This window comes from Trachurus japonicus, chromosome 15, assembly GCF_045865225.1.
Source record: "Trachurus japonicus isolate A0001 chromosome 15, Traja_1.0".
Lineage (NCBI taxonomy): Eukaryota > Metazoa > Chordata > Actinopteri > Carangiformes > Carangidae > Trachurus > Trachurus japonicus.
The window spans coordinates 15,647,019-15,667,355 of record NC_140921.1 but is presented as its reverse complement, the minus strand read 5'-3'; the positions used below and the strand labels follow the sequence as shown (position 1 = coordinate 15,667,355).

Below are 20,337 nucleotides of genomic sequence, written 5' to 3'. Positions count from 1 at the left end.
GGAGGGGTATGAGAACAAACAGATAAAACAGTTCAAAGTGTGCATGTTTGGATTGCAAAGTTATTTGCTCCTTGCTTAACATTTAGATTTTTTAGGGCTTCAGCAAATACAGAGAGCAGCTTTATCTAACAAAAACTGGGTCAGTTATCCTTTAAAGGGGGCGCCGTGTGGTGCAGTACGTGGAGCAGGGGCCCCATATGCAGATGCTACAGTCCTTGCTGCAGTTGGCCCCGGTTCGAGTCCTGCATCGGGCCTTTGCTGCATGTCATTCTCCCTCTCTCTGCCTCCCCATTTCCTGTCTCTCTCAACTGTACTGTCAAATAAAGGCAAAACATATACCATATGCTAAAAAAGGAACAAGGGACAAGTAATTCAAGTTTAAAAAGCTTCTGTAATAAAAACAAAACAAAACAAGTTTTTGACCCTTAAAAATCAAATCATATATTTTTTTTTCAAGAAATATCCCCCTCTCAAAAATGCTCCTGTGTTTGCAATACAACAGAAAAATCAATAAAATGAACCTCCATCTCAAAGGTTAAGCAAAACAAACATGTCTGGTACTGTACAAAAAGGAGTGACCCAGACAGAGTCAGCACATTCAAGTGAAAGCAGAGTCCAGAACATAATGGCTCTTCCTGATATAAAAGTTTGGTTTTGTCTGGGACTTGCTGTCGTACTAACAGGTATGATATGACCGGGGAAAGTTGTGTGATCTGCTTGGTGGAAGAAATCTCTCAGACTGGTGGACTGGTGGTTGTTGTTCTTGTGTTTCTTGTCGGTCAGGTGTGGGGCGATCCGCATACGTTGGGAAGAGCCACAGCACAGGAAGAGATGATCCGGTGCTGCAGTATGTAGTTAACAACTCGCTGAGGGAGCATCCAGTCCTCACCAAACTCAGACTGGTAAGTAAGCCAAAGTCTCATTTCGAGATAACGCTGAAAAACTTAATTTTTAGTAACTAAACACTTTGATTATTGTTAATTTGTTTGTGTTTGTCAAGTCAGCTCAACCACAAGATCTCATGTCACATCCAGGCTGATAGCTTTGAAATTTGTTCCATATGAAATTCAGTTCAAGATTCTTTTGATCACCTTTAGTTTAGCATGGGAAGGCATGTTCTCACATCAATCTACATGCTGAAGCCACCAGCAGTCAGATGAAGGCTGGTTGGTCATCCAGTGCTCCAGGCTAAGGAAAGATGATTGCACCTTTGAAGTTGTTCCTTCTAAAACTTGGGTTTTACCATCGTTGGATTTAACACATGTGGCACACTGTGATAGTTTTTCTGTTTTTGTGTGACATTTTCTTGATATTTTATGCATTTTCTTTGTATACAACAACAATTACAGTTAACTGTGAAGAATTACCACAATGCCAGTTCAGTACAAATATTGACCACTAGAGGGCAGCACAGTGTTAGAGAACACCACAGAGCCAGTTGCAGCCTAAAAAGAAAACCATGCTGTTTATCCAGCAACTCACACAATGTAAAGATAAAGATTAAATGATTTTATATTTTCATTTCAGAGAACTCTTGAGGACCCCTGGAGTAGAATGATGGTTGCCATTGAACAAGCCCAGTTAATGGCAAATCTCATTAGACTGATCAATGGAACTAAAGCCATTGAAATTGGTGAGACTCTATTAGGCCCACAAACATTACACTGAATAAGAGACTACGGAGGCACAGAAATGTCAAAATGATTGGATTTTTTCAAAACAACTATTTAAGTGCCCTATAGACTGAATATTTAAAAGGGTTTAAAACTGTGCACAATAAAGAAATCAAACTACAACTAACACTGATCTCTACTGAGATCTATTGACTTTATGAAATTAACTCATCTTACTAGAGCCATGTATTGATAGTAGTAGAAGTTTTCTTTAATCTTAGTGTCTGAATTAATGTGTCAATTTTAAGCAACCGCCTTGAATGTAATTCTAAATTCAAATTCACCAACTAGAATGCCACTCTTCCAATACTGAACATGTGAAAATAAAACTTTGTTTTAAGGTTTTTGGAAGTGCACACAACCTGAAATTGTAGTAATTTTGACTTTAGAATTTCAAACCAATGTAATTTTGACTGATTTGTGTTTCTAAGAATTCAACAATATTCAAATCTCAGCATTAAGTAGGGTATTTACATCAGGCTTTTCTTTGCCCCCACAGCAGAAACGTTGTTTTGAAAGGACGACAAATATAATTGAATGACAATGCAGCTAACATTGGATTTGTTTTGCAGGGATGTACACAGGGTACAATGCACTAAGCATGGCTCTAGCTATGCCAGAGAATGGACATGTGGTGGCTTGTGAAATAGAGGAAAACTATGTGAACATTGCCAAACCATTTTTCAAAGAGGTGAGAAAATTTCTTATTGCATGTCTTAAAATGCTGTCTACACAAAGTAAAAGCAAATTGATACCAAAGTAGGATTTGTTAATACTAACCTTAATCTTAATTCCTAGTAGAACAGGCATAATGTCCATGTCCTGGCACGAGTGCAACATTTGGATGTGGCATTCTGCAAGTGTAGTAAGGCTAATTGTTGCCACTGTCAGAGCAAAATTGTGCAGCAGACAGCACACTGTGCATCTACCTTCTGTCAGTGGGTCTTCACAAACTGCTGCAGGCTGGAGGGGAAAAGGTGTCCACTCAGGAGACTGTGTCACATAAAGATGCAAAGCCAAGCAGCAAAATCAATTCCTGTTTAAACCTGCCTTAATATTCTGTTTGAAAAATAATTAAAGAAGTTTGAAACCGTGTACAATTAATTCATTCAATGTAACATTTTCCATAGGCTGGAGTTGAGAATAAGATAGATATACGGCATCAAACAGCCATGATGACACTGAGTATGTTTTTTTTATATATATATATATATATTTTTTTTTAAATCTCAGTCATGATTTCTGTGAAAATTTCTTAGTTGCTTTAGCATTGATCTCTGTCTCATCAGATGACCTGATAGCAGCTGGGGAAGTTGGGACATATGACTTTGTGTTCATTGATGCTGATAAAATCAACTACGACGGATACTATGAGAAATCCCTTGAGCTCATACGAAAAAGGGGAATCATTGCATTTGACAATGTAAGTACACCTTACACAAGCAGGTTGAGCTTCAGATTGCATGGGGAGTACAGGGAAGTGTGACATGTTTTCACTGTGAATGATTGTAACTGCTCTGTACTGTATTTGTAGGTGCTGTGGAGTGGAAAGGTGGTGAGTCCTGCTCCCGACGACATCACCTCCCAGACTCTGGATGCTCTCAATAAGAAGCTGCACAAGGACCAGAGGATTGATATTAGCATGCTTACTGTGGGTGATGGGTTGACCCTTGCCATTAAACGTTAAACTCACAAAAAGTTAGCCATATTGCATTGCTTTTTATATTAAATATAAGCATAGGCCTACTGTAAGACATGTGGGATACATTGCCTTCTGTACTTTGCTTCAGTCCTTTAAGCAGTGGGCGAGACTTATTAGTCACAAAAGCGTTAACTAAGACAAATACAATGTGTAATCTGTATATAAAGACACATGTGCTACACCTTAGGTTCAGGCAAATACAAAAAATCTATAAATATTTGTTTCTTTTCTTCATATCTTTAAACATATATGTGGATGTGATGAGCTCTATTCATGACTACACAAAGTACTAAATATACACAACTTAAGTCTGAAACTTTTTAAAGAAGCTACATTTAAGCATATGATTTGGTATTTTCAAATGTTAATTAATGCAAAGTGTTTGTCAGCACTTATCTTCTCCAATCAAGACGGAATTTGTTTTACCAGTTAGAACTTTTTTTTTTTTTTTTTTTTTTTTTTAAAACTATATCATGTGTTATCAAGCACATTTATTCTGCATAATGGCTTTTACTATTGAGATATTTTGATGCTAACATTAACACATTTCTACATGAGGGAAAATGTGAGTGCACGACTTTCATTTGTAAGGGAAGGTATTTCCTACATGTTGGTTTTGCTACCTAGAGGCCAAGTAAAGATTGGAGTGTTTCTACCACTGCTGATGAAATGAGAACATTTTCCTCCAAAATAATGTGGGAATGTACCTAAATGTAACAGGCTACTTCTTCTGTTTTCCTGGATATGAATACCAGTCATCAATTAAGACACAGCCAAGAAGGTGCGAGTTTAAATCTGTCTGTCACGTGGTCTGTCAGTGACGTCATCTGCTCAAAGCTGTGGAGCAGGTTGATCGCAACAATAATAATAATTCATGATAACAATAACACTAATAATAGCCTTAAGGTAATAAATTAATAATAGTAAAAGTGATGGCGTTGGTGATGATGGTGATCAAATGTTTTGGTTCAGTTGATCTACGTCACGGGCTCACTGCGACAAAATAGTGAAGCCCTCATCATTAAACTATCAGCTGATGCTTCACCTTTCAGCACCGCGGACAGCTCCGTTCTGCAGACCGTGCAGATGGCGACGGTTATAAAAGCGCGCGCGGAGTGTCTCTGCACCGTAGACCCACGCGGACAGACAACATGAGTCGCAGTACGCAGCGCAGGATGGCTCAGTATGAGTATTTACAAGACAAACTAAGACGCTCGGGCTTGAGGGGGACGTCGTCCGCAGACATGGATTTCACCGAGCCGCTATGTGGAAAGTTGAACGAGAAAGAACTGATGCACGGCCTGAATGATCGGCTTGCAGGATTCATAGATAAGGTGCACCAGCTGGAGCACCAGAATCATCTGCTGGAGAGAGAGATCCAGGAGATAAGAGGGAAAGCGAAGCCCGCATCTTGCCTGGAGGAGGAATATGGACCAGAGCTCAGGAGACTGAGGCAGATGGTCCAGGATATTACCCATCAGAAGCATCAGATCGAAATCGAGCATGAGAATTTAGAGGAAGAACTATCCAACCTGAGAAGACAACATGAACGGGAGGCGTGTAGTAGATCAGATGCCGAGAGCCAGATTCTGGTCCTGAAGAAGGACATCAGTGACGCCTATCAGGCTAAACTACAGCTGGACAAGAAAGCGCAGTCCCTCGTGGATGAGATCCACTTCCTAAAGAGAAACCATGAAGCCGAGGTGTCGGAGATGTCCGAACAAATCCAGGATCTGCAGGTGACCGTCAAGACGCATGACTTTGGCAACCCCGGTGTCACTGCGGCACTCCGAGACATCAGAGCACAGCTGGAAGGTCATGCGATGACAGACGTCCAGCAGGTAGGAGAAACTTTCCGATCTCAGTTTGCCAGATTAACAGAGGCAGCTGAGTCCAAGAGGGAGGCTTTAAAAGCGACCCAGCAAGAGATTCAGGAACACCGGAGGCGGCTGCAGGCCAAAAACATCGAACTGGACTGCGCTAAAGGCACCAGGGAAGCGCTGGAGAAGCAGCTGCATGACATCGAGGACCGCCACAAGGAGGAAATTATCCACTATCAGGTAAGAGGTTTTTGTAGGTGAACCAGAGGACTAGTCAATATACGTGCTTGTTCTAGCACAGATGTTATCCAGTTCTAACAAATATTCTCCCCTTTCTTGCTCCAGAACACAATCAAAGAACTTGAAAATGAGCTCATAAATTGCAAATTTGACATGTCGGGTTACCTGCGGGAGTACCAGGACCTTTTGAATGTGAAGATGGCTTTGGATGTGGAGATACTGTCTTACAGGTAAGCTGTGCTGAATCTATAAACTCACAGCACTGCAAACATATGGCTGAAAAAAATATTTTCTATAACTTTATTTATCATCCGCACTTGGCTCATTGACATTAATGTCACACAATACTGCTTATGCGAACTATCAGTGTTGAACTAATTGGACTCACACTATTACAAAGGTCAATAACAAATCAGTCTCTAATTGAAGACAACAATCACATTTCATTCATGTTAAGACAACCCCTTTGTATTTGTCAAGGCATTTACAGTCTTTTCAAGCATCAGTTGTGTTCAGACAGCATCTGTGTCTCCTTTCCTGGCAGGAAACTTCTCTGTGGTGAGGAAGCTCGGCTTTCCAGCGTCACAGACACCAACATGTCTCTGCCCTACATCTACCACCAGTCCCCTGTGTACCCCCTCCCCTGCCTCAGCCGGCCAGGAGGTCCTCACAGGAGAGCAGAGCCCCAGTACAAGTTTGTGGAGGAGATCATAACAGAGACCACCAGGGAAATTGAGATGTCAGAATTTGAGGAGACAGGATCAGAGGAGACAGAGGTAGGAAAGGACGAGCAGGAGTGTACCAAAAGGGACAGGCGGGGCTGTGAGGAGGAAGAGGAGGAGCATAATAAAGACAGTGGAGAGGAAGGAAGTGAGCAGATGTCTGATAGTCAGCAGAATCAAGTAGAGACAGTGAATGGAGGTGATGATGGGGATGGAGGGAGTCCTGGTGAAGTGGAAGATGATAGAAAAGTGGAAGACGAGTCCGATGTAGTCGATGCTGACGGAGACAGTGGCTTCGATAAAAGTAGTCAAAGCAACGTTTTACTATGTGAGGAACCTGATGAGAAGGAAAATGAGCAACAGGATGAAGCAGCTGAAAGTACAAAAGAAGAGAGAGATGCAGCGCTGAAAGATCTCTCTACAAAAGCAGATGATTTAAAACCAGAGGTCACTGTGGAGAGTGAATCTGTGAATGTTAAAAAAGAAGATGTTCAGAAAGAAAGCTGTATTTCAGTTCAAGTGAAGCCAGTTGATGAGACCTCAGCCCAAGTGTCGAAAGAGTCAGAGAAAACCCAAGAGTTAAGTAGTGCTGTTCAAGTCACAGATAAGAAAACCACTGATTTTACAAAGAGTCCTCTTTCCAAAGAGACAGGAGAGCTTTCAGAAAAGGCTCAAGTAACTTCAAGTACAACACAAAAGAGTGAGGAAAAGGAAAACAACCATGCAGAGCACAAGGAAAACAATACATCTGAAGCTGCAAAAGCTGAAGTAGTGAACAGTACTAAAGATGTGCAACATGATAGCAATAAAAGCCAAGATGAAGAGTTTCCCCTGAAATCTAATGCAGCAGTGAGTAGTCTCCCCGAAGGGACGGATCAGAAAGCAGAGAGTGCTATGTTGCCAAATGAAAAGACAAATGCCAATGCAGAAATCAAAGAGTTAGATCACAAGGCAGCAGGGAGCAGCCAGGCTCAGAAACCAGAGCTGGCCAAAGGCTCAGAGGAAACAAATGATCCTCAAAGTAAACCTGAGAATGTAGAGACCAGAAAGTCAGACAAATAAACCAAACAACAAACAGAAGTGATATCTGAGACAGCAATGATAAGATAAGTCCACCTTCAATACAACAAGCCAGCAGTTCATATGCAAATATCAGGGTTACACTGAAAATTGAGAATGGCTTTGGTGATGCAAATTCAAGGCCCAACCTGAGCCAAGCAAAGAGAGAGAAGACACCTGTGACGTCTCTTCAAACAGAGAGAGAGCATGATTCTTCTGTTTGCAACAGATTTGCCTTTGGACTTTAAATCAGCTTGGGATGTATTAAAATCTTTTGACTCACCTTACAAATATAATTATGAATGTAAATGATGCAAGGTGAATATTCAATTTGCATTGATCTTCATCTGCTTTGATATGCGCTGACATAATAAATGCAATATGAAAAAAACAACAACCTGCGAATCCAAATTATTTTGTCAATTAATTATTGTGTCTTTGCAAAGTACAACTGAAGTCAAATGTTACTATGTGTTAATATTGGTCCACTTACTACAATTCTGCTTTAATATATTTTGTAGTCCAACTGACAGATTGTCCTTTAAACAAACTCTGGATCGCAATCAGAACATTGATCACTGTGATGATCATTTTACACATAGACCACAGGCAGCACCAAAAACATTGATGAGGACAGACTGATACTACACACTTGGTTGATTTACTTCCTGTTTCTGTGTATTGTCTCTTTGGTCTCCTCAGTCCCAGTGAAGGACTGTTTGCTCACAGCAGCTTGTTTAATGTCACGTGTTGACTCTAATACCGTAGTTGTTTTGTATTAACTTTTTGATGCTTTGTAAGACAATGGCATTTCTCAAAAAACAAAACAAAAAAAACGGAATAGTTTGAATATAAACTGATCAGGCATAACATTATGACCATTGACAGGTGAAGCGAACAACACTGAATAACATTTCATTTTGACACCTGTTACTGGGTGGCATATACAGTACTCACAAAGAATAAGGGATATTTGGCTTTTGGATGAAATTTCAGAATGCACTATAATGCACTAAAACCTTTACAGGTAAACTTAATTTGAAACTTTTCAATGTTGTAGTACTCATAACACGTGTCTGATCCATGAATCGACCACTAGGTTCAATGACAGTTTGTATTCAAAGAGTCCTTTTCATCGTGCTGTTCACATTTTGACATCATGAGACCAAGATGACACTTAGTCGATCAATAGTACCTGGCCATTGCGAGGCTTCAAGCAGGATGTTCTCAGAGGGAAGTTGTCACAGAGTGTCATAAGCAGGTTGCAACAGGAACAGAGGCTGGAAGAGTCACAGAAAGGCAAAGAGCACGTCCTTTGGCCACATGACAGAGACATGTTTTGTTGTGGTATACCCACCACTGTTAACGGTTGTTTCAATACATTGAGATGAAGAAATGACCATCACTGTCGCAATACGTTTTTACATTTTCCATAAATATCACCCCAAACTTTCTGTGAGTAGTCTATTAGGCAACAAATTAATATTCTGTCCTCAAACTTGATGTGTTACAAGCAGGAAAAATGGGCAAGATGAACAATTTGAGCGAGTTTGACAAGGACCAAATTGTGACTGCGTCAGAGCATCTCAAAAACTGCAGGTCTTGTGGGGTGTTCCTGGTCTGCAGGGGTCAGTATCTATCAAAAGTGGTCCCAGGCAGGAACGGTGGTGAACTGGCGACAAGAGTCATGGATTCATTGATACACATGGGAAGGCTGTCCTGTGTGGTCCAATTCAACAGAAGAGCTACTGTTGCTCAAATTGCAAATGCTGGTTCTGATATAAAAGTGTCAGAATACACAGTGCATCACAGTTTGTTGCATATTTGGCAGAAAAAGGGGACCAACACAATATTAGGCAGGTGGTCATAATGTTATGTCTGATCGGTATGACTGGTATGAGAAGGGTGAGGATTTCACAAATGTGTTTTTCCATCTTTGGATGCAAGGTGCAGATGCAAAAATAAACTTTGACAGGGAAAATTAATTTACATGACAAATTTCTGAAGCTACTCTAAGGTATGACATTAACCAACCAAGCTAGTTTGAGTTGCTATTAGTTAAACCTCAATATCACATATTGAATCCACCTGTGGAGTTCAAAGACTTTATTGAAAACTTATACATACACATAAGGACCTCCAAGACTTCCTGTGGGCTCTGTCTCTGCCCAGTACAGAGAAGCACTTGCCAAGAGTGCATGCGTGTGACTGAGTTACACCTCTTTCGGACAATGATAATTTGGCATTATTGTGAACATTTATTATGTGCCCCCCAGTTGTCTGTTAGTACAGAATAAACAAAAACTAGTTTTGCTTGGTCAGCCAAGTGAACAGGTTTCTCTCAAATGTACAGACCCAACTTAACGCAACCCAAAAACTGCCTTGTTTAAGGGACGATCACGTGTGCAGCTGTAACAGAACATCACAAACCCCTGATGGCCGACGCAAAACAAAACATTACAGAGCTTTAGTTTGTCCTTGTGTGCATGAACAGGAAGGGTGCAGGGATATTTAAATAATAGCAGAAAAAGCCTAGTGTACTTAACAAGGTTTGCAAATGATGACAAAGGAATATCAGATGGTCATGATTGTAAGATCAGAAGGTATGACATCGCTCACACACAAAACCGTTACCTGATGGTCTCACAAAACGGAGTGTCTGGGATTATCACAATAAAGTCACACACAGTAGATGACAGGCAAAGGGATTGTATTGGATTTCATAATTATGGCAGTGCTGGACAGGAACAATGACATGACTTATAAATAGTACGCCACCAACTGTCTCTTGAATGGATGCAGCTACAAAGTAAAAAGCAACAAAGGTAAAATGACAGAAGCACCAACTTGAAGTCAAGTTAGAGTTTGTTGTCGTAGCCTTTGAATCATTCTCTCCCAAGATATTCCCTTGCTGGTTTGAGTTGGACATACATTTAAGGCCAGATTCTTCTGATATTCCCTAGTCCCTTGCAGTATAAGGAAAGTTTAGGCTTCCAGTTCCAAGCCCAGACCCAGCTTGTGGCCTCCTGCGTTGATGTTCTTTCCGTCGACCAGGGTAGACAGGGTGAGTTTCACACCTGCAGACAACAAGAACCAACATTAGCAAATGACATGCGCAAACAAAATTCTTAAGTGTTCAACTCAAGACTTATTTTTAGTGCACATGCTGCATCACATTCAAGGCTTCATGTCCATGAACCTGTAGGAAACCAACTTACCTGGTCTAAGGGTCTGGGTGTACCCAACGCCGACAAGGCTGTTGTTGTTCACTTTAGCCTATGGAGGGGAAAATAAATAAGTCAGCTCGAGATTTTTTGGCTTCAGTCATCTCATTCTGAAAGACTTTCCTGTACTACTTACACTGATGGAGGCATCCTTGTCCAGCTGGTATTTGGCTGCAATACCGAAGCGTGTGCTGTTGCTGCCAGCGGTCCAGGACAGGTTGACGGCTGTCTCCAGCTTGTCGCTCACCTTCTGGTAGATGGAGCCTCCAAACTCAGCCCCATCATTGCTTTAAAAATTGGCAAGAGAAAGAGAGATCTCATGCTACAGGAACCACAATTGTTCTATTGTTGGCATTAGTGGATTGCTGCAACAGGACTGTTGTGTTGAAAATAGATATCATAGTAAGGTAACGGCATAATTGTATCGAGTTCAGAGAACATTTTTCGGTCATAGCTTCAGCTTTGGCTGAAAGTTGATGCTCAATGTTTGTTGGCAATGTGCCATCATCCTCCCTGTGACATAAGACTGAGTTTTCCAACCATACACCCTTTGAAGGGGCTTATGTGTTTCATCAATTTATAACAACATTGATATAATTGGTGCTTTTTCCTACTCTTGTCATATGAGTTATACGGGTCAAAAGGGTTTTGCAAAAGTAAACAAAATTTCACTTCATTGCTGGGTTAAACATAAAAAAAAACTGGCTGTTAAAAGAAGACTGTTAAAAGCTCCTTAAGTTGCATGGTTGTTGTGTCACCTAGCACACTTCAGTTGGTTGTGTGGTTTGCTTAGCCCTAGATCTTTTGAACGTTCATTTTTCATTCTTTTTGCAGCCATTTCTTTATTTTTCATTCTGTGGGTGATCAGTCCCAATATACCAAAAAAACAAAACTGAAATGTTTTCAACTTACACATTGGTGTGCAGCTGGAAATCTCCTGTCTTGTAACCAATGGCAAAGTTGTTCTGGGTCATCTTGGATTTGGCAGTGTCAAAGCTCATCTGGTAACCAGCGAGCCACCCCTCGTAGCCAACGACAGCAGCTCCATGGATGGTGGGGCCGGCGAAGTCAAAGTCCACATCACAGCCCAAGTTGACGAACTCACGCTTGTAGGCGGTCTTAACTTTGCCGCTCTTCTTGCTGTAGATGAGAAACATGGCTTTGGTCAACCTCAAACTGAAATCCCAGTCCATTCAAAATAGTATTGGTACAATGCGTTTACTGCAGTATTAGCGCAGGCTACATTTAGAACTGCAAAGCCTTGATGTTTACAAATCTTGATAGCTCACCTCAGCATTTTTTAAATTAAATAAATCATACATGAAGGATTGCACACTATACAATTGAAGTTATAGCATTGCTTCAAATTTCAACACAAAGAATATTGACTGCATGCAATTCATTCAGTGTGAGACAACAAACATAAGTATCGGATGGCAATACAACATTACAAGCTTCAAACCCTGTTTAACCATGGCACACTATAGGAACTTCTGACATTTATATTTAGTCTTCTGTTTTCAAAAACATTTAACATGTACAAATGTTAAAATGCACGAATGAACACATTTTGGGGCACCAATGGTTCACCTGCAAGGTGACCCAGTGTGCAGAGACAATTTGGGATTGGACTGCCATATATTTACGGTTCCTCACAGAAAAGTCTACACCTTGGCCCAGTGCCAGCTGTCATCTTATATAGCAAGTTGGATTACAAATTGACTTTGCTTCAATGAGAACATTTCCGAAAATATGAAAAAACAAAAGATCAAAACTGAAATAAGGGTGACACAAAAGTATAAATGTGCCAGACTCCATAACGTTCAACTGAGCAGCTTTGTCACTACTGGTTTTCATTTACCCATGTGAGAATGACACTATACTTTAGAACATGCTGTCTCAGAGCCACAACACAACTCCACCCTCAACAACTGTCTTACACTAAATATGAAAGAGGACACATCCTCTGGGCCATGTGTCATATTTCTTATGTGATTCCTGATGGGTACACTGGTACAACTTGTTTTTTTGTTTGTTTTTTTTTACTTCCTCCCTGAACAACAAACTGCAATGCATTATTTAAGCAAACAAATGTGCACAACCCAACAGCCAATCACAGTTTGGTGCTAAAACAGACTAATTACATACTGAGGCTGGGGTCACATGGGCGCAAACTACACTTGTCAGAAGCATGTGCACAGATCAGGTTGCTCGTCATAAGTCTGGTGAGGCAATACACAGAGCAGGCGACACTTGTTCAGAGTTCAAAATAAAATTCACATGAAACCAACTTCAAATTAATAAATTATCACAGTGATCTTACCCGGTGTTTGGTGAGAAGGTTGTGTCAAAAGTCAGCTTCAGTCCCTTGGCGATCTGTGAGAAACAGCACAAAGCCAGTTTGACATTTAAAGCACTGAACATGGTCCTGTCACGTGGAATGTGTGAACACTTTGACACCTGTTGTTGAATAACAGGTGTAGGAAATGTGAAAATCTTTTCCTAACCTGATCCTCAACGGTGATTTCTGTTCCCAAGGTGTTGTCAGTGTTCCACTTCTCGGTAAAGGTCAGGCCGTATTCTGACCTCTTGTATTTGGTTTCCAGGCTACCTGCAACTTTGCTGGTATCAGTGTTGGAGGAACCGGATGTTTTGAATTCCTGCAAGGGACAGTTTTAAAGAGACGACAATCATTAAAAAATATAACTAAAACACATTTATAATGACAAGCAACTCTAATATATCAATAAATGAAATGAGACTTATTCAATGACTGAATTACATTTGGCAGTCAGATAAACTTTATTACCTTTATAACCTTATCTTAATTATAGAAGAGTTATCTAGGGTCACTTAAAGAAAGGACATAACTTCTGAGATTTGATTCAGTGATTCAAGAAACCACAGTCAAAGGTTATAACTTCTCTAATGTGGCTGTGAAACTCTGTTTGGTAACACTGTATGTGTGTTTATATTGGCCTTAGGTCTGAGAAAACAAACAATGTACTGCTGCCTTGGGCTTCAGGAAATTCAAACTGTAAAATAGATGAAGTCTTGTTAATAAAAATAATCCTTATTCGAGGTCCTAGTAAATTACATTGCTGAATGTTAAAATTAAGACGGGCACATTCATGTGGATGGACTTGATTATTTTATGGCTGTTGTTGCCATTAAAGTCTTTCCAAAGAACAGTCAAGAAATGTCATAAAGTTAGTTCTAGTTATCTATTCTGAAAACTAAAACAAAACAAAAAAATGACCTTACCACTCCACTGGCTGACTTTGTCTTGACATCGAGCTTCACCAGGCCAAATCCTGAAGAGGAGAATTGACAAGTTCAGACATTTCGGAGTTTCTATGGTGTCTACAAAAGGAAAATAAACAACACCACAGTGTGTGTAGTTATTGCGTGAGACCATACCATAGCCTTTGTTGAAGATGTCTTTGGCAGACTTGCCCAGGTCAGCGTATGTGGGAGGCACGGCCATTTTTTCTGTGGAAAGAAGCAAATTAAAATCAGAAAATTATTCTCAATTAGAGTACATTACCTGTAAAAAACAAACAACGGGTTTTACAATTCACCTTAATCTAGACTATATGAGTAATGTTGATCTTAAACCAGCAAATGCTAGCTGTCAGTGAAACTATTAAGTAACTAGCTTCTGGTCAAGTGTTTTGTTTGTATTGTACTGTGAGGTTAGACTAAACAAAAAACAGTGACACTGTGAGAGAAATGTTTGTGCACAGTGTGAATTTGTTTGCTATATACTAATCTAGAGATATGATGAACATATGCTCATATAGAAAGACATCTGTTGAGTGGGACTCTTCAACAGGCCTTGCATCAGTGGGTTTGACATAACCCACGGCTCTCTGCTATCCTGCTGATAACCAGATAGTCTTCCAGTCTTCCTAGCAGCACATGCTGATCAGCTCTTACTGTACAAAACTGTGAACTACCGCTCTTTAAAAACCCCTATATCTGAAATGGGAGCAGTTTTATTTTACCAAGCTGAGGCTGCCAAGTGCTGATGTGCACGCGTGGCAAATAGATCATATCATAATGTTAATTTCACTTTTCATTTTAGCACCCACAGTGTGACAGTGCTGCAGGTAGTCCCTGACGGGACAAGGGACTGACAGCCGGTGGACAAGGTTACCGAGTGAAACAGGAGCCATTTTGCCGCACTGGTGTGTGTGTGTCCAGCTTAGGCCTGGCTCTTATAAAAACTACTCCTTCACGTGAACTGGCAGTCACCGTTAGGCGTGGCGGGGGCACATGCCGGTGCCAATTAGCAAGATGTGTTAATCAACCGGTTCACTGGCATTACCAGCTTACAGTTGCTAACTAGGCCTTGGGCAGGCTGAATAAAAGCTCGCTAATAATGTAGAATTTAGTGGTAGATATTTTCTTTAAGTAGCTTAATTAAACACATTATGTCCTCTCAACAGCAAATACCATGTTATATAATGTACAGTTCCTCTGTTTAAACTTGATGTGAGAGGCGCGGCGTGCTGACTACAGCTAGCTTAGCTACCTGTGGTAGCCTGCAGAGTACCGGCGTGTGTAACGCAGGCTCCAACAGCGGCTCTTACATGTTATTAAGTGCATTAACGGTGTCAGGTTGAATAAATGGTTGTCTTACCAGGAGGAGACGGGGCTAACGGTACACTAAAGTGACTTTAAGAGCGATGTTCCTCACACCACACGGCCGAGGGAGGCTTCACCGGTTGGAGGGCGAGCTGAAGGAGACTGCACTGCAACGAAAGCCAGAGCTATCACACCCCCGGCGCAGGACCCCGGACGGACGTCCTCCACTGTGCCTGACTAGAAATGTCCTTACGTCATGTCGTGGTTGCGTGCGTCACGGTCATAGTGCTGGTTGTCGGGGTAACAGTCAGGCGATTAATTAGGATTAAAAAAAGTGGAAAATCTGTGCACGATTGTGACAAAGTAGCCTATGTGAGGAGAACGAAATTATTATTAAAAATAAGCCCATAGCCTAAAATTGCTTGCTTTGGATAAAATGTGAGTTTCGTAGCAAAATGATGTTTATTAACCCTCACAGGTCAGAGGAGCCGCCGCAGTAAAAGGCTCATCTCCCTGACCTGCAGAACTGAAAGATTTAAGAGATCATTTGTTCCTGCTGCAATCGTTTTATATAGGCCTAACACTTGTTAAAAAAAAAATTGTGTTCATCTTTTTTGTGTCATTGTTGTGTGAGCTACTGGACTACCTTGAATTTCCCTGCTAGGGATGAATAAAGTATTCTCTATCTATCTATCTATCTATCTATCTATCTATCTATCTATCTATCTATCTATCTATCTATCTATCTATCTATCTATCTATCTATCTATCTATCTATCTATCTATCTATCTATCTATCTATTGCTATATTCACGACTACCCTTTACATTTAGGCTACATGTATAAGAGAAGATAAGCAGGTATGTAGGTATGTAGGTATGTTGTTTAATTAGTTGGTGTGTGAAGACCAAATATTTGTATGGAAAAGAGCAACTTCCAAGTAGGCTACCAACATATCCATCCCCTGTGGACAGGGTAGGCCTATGCCCTAGACAGGGTGCCAGTCTACCACAGGGCCAAATATAAAGACAAACCAATAATTATGTTGTGAAAAAATTAATGTTTTATTAAAACCACATAATCGCCTAAATGTAGGCTAACTCAAGATTGCAGTTTTAATGCAAGCACACTAATAGGCTACACAACAAAAAACATCTTCATCAAACACATGCACTAGCCTACTCCATAGCTCAAGACATACAAAGGTCATGTAGCCTACAGTGCACTGACTGTGACAAGTAACATGTTTTGCATTGCTTCAGTACACTGGTGCAGGGGTGGATATAAAAGAATGGATATGGCAACACCCTTATATTTTCATCCTGTTGAAGAAACAAAGGGAAGAACAAAGTAACTACGCAAGACAAAAGTGATGCAAGTTTAAACATTTTTTTTTTTTACATCATCCATTTGAACTGTAGGTAAGAAAAAATAAACAGATAGGTTTCTGCTTTCTATTGAACCCAAATATGTTAGCAGCGTGGAAGCTCATATATGAAATAACATTTGAATATGTGTGCTTGAAGATTTACCTTTGTACTGTAGGCCTACACAGCAGTACCAGGTCTCATGTTCTCTTCAGCCTGTGTTGAAGGATCAAAGAAAATATAATTTACTATGGAACGCAGTGATATTTGGGTGGCTGATATAAATGTTTTGAACAGCAAAAAGCCACATTGACAAGAAAGTATTTCAACAAGCATTTTATATTCATACCATATTTATTTTCACTGCTACACTGTAGGCCTACTTTTGCTATAGGCCTACTCTTCCACACAGGGACTTCTCTTGATACCACTAAGATAAGCAGACTACCTTGACAGCACATCTTCAGTTGTGTGAGAATAGACTGAGAAAACTTCATTGAAAATGAATTATCTTACCGGAGAATCCGCTTTGTTGTTCCGCTCTAAACATGATATAGTAGAAAACAACAACAAAAAGAGACATTAGAGTAGGCTATGACCAGCATGTCTGAAAATAGGATGTATAATTTTTATTAACACTTACTGGATCTTTTGAACATAAGCCAGATGGACAAGGCCACAATGGCAATGATGAAGGTCAACAAGCTCAGGCGGATTATAAAACTCTTCAGGTGAATGGAAAGACTGCTGCATATATTTAAAGCAGACAATGCATTAGAATGAAAACAAACCTGTTACTGTCAACAGCCTATCAGTGTTAAATTGGTTCACCTTGCTTAGATGTTTACAGAAAATACTGTGCCTTTAAAAAGAGATTACCTCACATTTTCTGTTTGTTTGCTTCTTCTATATCATAGAATTGCACTGTTTTAGATGTTGTGTGTAAGGCTTCTAACCTGTGGTGGTCTGAAGGTTGAATTGTGGGTTCAAAAAGTCACATTGATTCCCAGAGGAATATCATGAAAATAAACATTGATTTAATTAAATTAAGAGTTTGACTTTATTTCTTATGGCAATATTTACAAATGGTTGTGATATAGTTAATAATACTTACGAGAAGGTCTCTCAGTAACTGTGACATGCACAGGCATCTGCAACTTTCCTTGAGCACAATAATACCAACCACTGCTGTTTGTTGTCAGTCCACTCATATTCACAGTGAAAACATGGTCTGTCTGATCACTGATGATCTCACAGTCTCCACCCAACCTGCACCATTTCATTTCATTTGTAGAGTTACCAGAGGTGCAGTTGATGGATACACTCTCTCCATTATACCCTGTGATCTCCTGATGGTCCACATAAAGGCCTGGGGTCCCTTTTGAGAAAACAAAATGTATTTCTTAGAAAACTGTGGGAAACTGCTGTTTTAAAGATACACATTTTACATATACAGTTATATCCAATGATTACTTAAGACCGCACATTAACTGTCTCGACTTTCAATTTACAAAAAACTGTGTCTTTACAGAAAAATGAACCCCTCAGTGTGTTTCCTTAAAGTTGTTCAAATTCCAGAAATTATTTGAAATGTGCTTAAAGTTGCCTTAAGAGCTCTTACCTCTGGTGACTGATAGGTGAAAATACTGTCCAACATCTGTCTCTCCATTCATTTCCACATTACACCAGTAATCAGTGTCTGTAATCCTCAGATTATTTATAGTCACATTGAAGATTCTTTGGTTTTTGTCATCAGAGATAGAAAACCTTCCTGAGCTACGTCCATTTGTTTTAACTTGATATGAGCAGGTGTTCCAATAATATCCTTTACACAAGTATTTCACATTATTCCTGTACTTTAAGTCATAGAGACATGGGATAGTGATTGAACCATTGACCTTTACTGACACTTCACTGACTGTGGTTATGCTGTTAACTCCTGCAACAAGAGCACAATACAGTATTTTAACACATACATTAACAACAACCTTCCTTATATTTGCCCCTACATTTTATTAATCAACAGAGAGATATAGACTTTTACAATGCTCATTTAATAACAGCATTTTTCATCTAACATGAGGTGAACAATAAAGATTAGAAAACGCCGGTGACTGACCTGTGAGTCCAGTGAGGATGAGAAGAATTGTGAGATGAGTAGCCATGTCTGGGACGGTCACGGAGCAAAGTCAGACAAAATGAACCAGTGCCATAGCCGGCTGATTTCGTACTTCCTAATTCCCCTCAACACATTATTTCATCTGTTACAAAGTGTCTTCCTCTTATGTGAACATTATTATGTAAGTTGTCTGAGGAAGTGAACACCCCATTTAGCCACATGGTGGTCTTTGTATTTAATTATAAGTGAAACTAAAAGTGTTTCATCCACCCATGATAGTGACTTGGTTGTTGTCTTACTGCAACTACTAACAACCTCTGCAAGATCTGTCAACATACTTATGTGAACACTGACAGGTGCTTATGATTACTGATTAAAAATGCCAATCATCAGGAAAAGTGGGAAAATGTAGAGTTTTATGATCAAAACTGGTGCATTAAGTTATTTAGCAACTCTAAAGTGCCCATAAGTGTGACTTTGTGTCTGTTTCATGTCATAAAATGTTAATATTGTCATCATCATATCAGCTGGGATTGGGTCCTGTCCCTCCTGCAACATGCACCACATGTATGTAATAGGCTACAACCAGTGGATGGTTTTGATGGTATTTCAGTGAAATCTTGGTTCCAAAGATTGGAGACATGGAATTAAAAAAAACAAAAACAAAACTGAATCAACAGATTTCCTTTTTAGCCATAAATAACAAAGTCTGGAGTGGTTATGATTGTTATTTTAAAAATATTTACTGACAATTTAACACCTTTTCGAACATTTTCCAAAACATGTCCTTAAAGATATCATTATGGCAATGGTATGAAAATAGTTATAGTTATGAATGAACATTTACAGGTTTTTGCTGGGATTTAGCCACTGTGCTATACACTGCAGATGCAGTGGCCTCTTCAACCTGCTGGAGAAGAGTAGAGAAAAGAAAGAACGAAGATCAACTGTAAAGCAATAGTCACAATGGTGCTTTGAGCTTAATATTACAGTAACTTTAGCATGCTGATGCACTGATGTTTTTGCAGGTATGTAGTCAAAACATCAAAATTGCTTTGATGCAGGCTGTACCTCAGAGCTGTATATCACTTCCACATTGCCCTTTGCATCTGACATCTGGGTGACAAATAAGCAACAGATTTGAAACAGAAATCCGTTCAACAGTTCAACCTGTTTTTCTTTATCTTATAAGAGAAAGAAAGAAAGAAAAGAAAAGAAAAGAAAATAGTGTACTGTATTAGACATTTGTGTATATTATTTGCTCCTCATCCTGATGAAAAGGCAAAGCAGATGTTATTACCAGTAAGGCTTTATATTATTTTACTGGAATATATCACATTACATCAACACGATCATCTTTTGTAAAATATTAATAATGAACTGTTTCAATTAAGGGAACACATTGCCGGTATTTGCAATAATGGTGACTTGACTTCTGGTAATGGTTTGTTTTTCTCTTCAACATTGCGCGAGATGTAAGACATTTCGGGCCCTAGTTTGGTGGCGCAGCGCAGGTGGCGCGAGGTAGCGCAGCCGGTGTATATATATCTATGGTGGTTGCGTGTGTCACGGTCATAGTGCTGGTTGTCAGGGTAACCGTCAGGCGATTAATTAGGATAAAAAAGTGGAAAATCTGTGCACGATTGTGACAAAGTAGCCTATGTGGGAGGAGAACGAAAGTAGAATAAGAAAAAATAAGCCTTTGGATAAAATGTGAGTGATACACCATACATTTAGGCTACCTGTATAAGAGAAGATAAGCAGGTATAAAGGTTTGTTTTAGTTGGTGTGAAGACCAAATATTTGTATGGAAAAGAGCAG

At 39.9% G+C, this 20,337-nt stretch overlaps 4 protein-coding genes and 1 long non-coding RNA gene across 5 annotated transcripts; 2 read left to right on the top strand and 3 right to left on the bottom strand.

Annotated features, from left to right (window-relative positions):
- Window positions 1-527: 527 nt before the first annotated feature.
- LOC146973408 (catechol O-methyltransferase domain-containing protein 1-like) lies at window positions 528-3,375 on the top strand. Its single transcript, XM_085799900.1, has 7 exons — window positions 528-683; window positions 784-902; window positions 1,528-1,633; window positions 2,246-2,364; window positions 2,804-2,858; window positions 2,963-3,096; window positions 3,208-3,375. The coding sequence occupies exons 1-7, from the start codon at window positions 551-553 to the stop codon at window positions 3,358-3,360; spliced, it is 819 nt and encodes a 272-aa protein (XP_085656026.1). The 5' UTR covers window positions 528-550; the 3' UTR covers window positions 3,361-3,375.
- Window positions 3,376-4,362: 987 nt separating this feature from the next.
- Window positions 4,363-7,360, top strand: LOC146973407 (neurofilament medium polypeptide). Its single transcript, XM_085799898.1, has 3 exons — window positions 4,363-5,435; window positions 5,541-5,665; window positions 5,980-7,360. Exons 1-3 carry the CDS (start codon window positions 4,527-4,529, stop codon window positions 7,217-7,219), a joined length of 2,274 nt encoding a protein of 757 aa, XP_085656024.1. The 5' UTR covers window positions 4,363-4,526; the 3' UTR covers window positions 7,220-7,360.
- Window positions 7,361-9,307: 1,947 nt separating this feature from the next.
- On the bottom strand, window positions 9,308-15,194 carry vdac2 (voltage-dependent anion channel 2). Its single transcript, XM_085799899.1, has 9 exons — window positions 15,086-15,194; window positions 13,861-13,932; window positions 13,705-13,754; window positions 12,948-13,100; window positions 12,764-12,816; window positions 11,353-11,580; window positions 10,577-10,727; window positions 10,435-10,492; window positions 9,308-10,293 (listed from the first exon to the last, which is right to left on the bottom strand). The coding sequence occupies exons 2-9, from the start codon at window positions 13,925-13,927 to the stop codon at window positions 10,202-10,204; spliced, it is 852 nt and encodes a 283-aa protein (XP_085656025.1). The 5' UTR covers window positions 13,928-13,932; window positions 15,086-15,194; the 3' UTR covers window positions 9,308-10,201.
- Window positions 15,195-16,561: 1,367 nt separating this feature from the next.
- On the bottom strand, window positions 16,562-17,244 carry LOC146973405 (uncharacterized). Its single transcript, XR_015037674.1, has 3 exons — window positions 17,041-17,244; window positions 16,914-16,939; window positions 16,562-16,613 (listed from the first exon to the last, which is right to left on the bottom strand). It is a non-coding gene; the product is annotated as an uncharacterized LOC146973405 (long non-coding RNA).
- Window positions 17,245-17,497: 253 nt separating this feature from the next.
- LOC146973404 (CMRF35-like molecule 5) lies at window positions 17,498-18,595 on the bottom strand. The gene is made up of 3 exons (XM_085799224.1): window positions 18,517-18,595; window positions 18,019-18,336; window positions 17,498-17,775 (listed from the first exon to the last, which is right to left on the bottom strand). The coding sequence occupies exons 1-3, from the start codon at window positions 18,560-18,562 to the stop codon at window positions 17,498-17,500; spliced, it is 642 nt and encodes a 213-aa protein (XP_085655350.1). The 5' UTR covers window positions 18,563-18,595.
- Window positions 18,596-20,337: the final 1,742 nt, after the last annotated feature.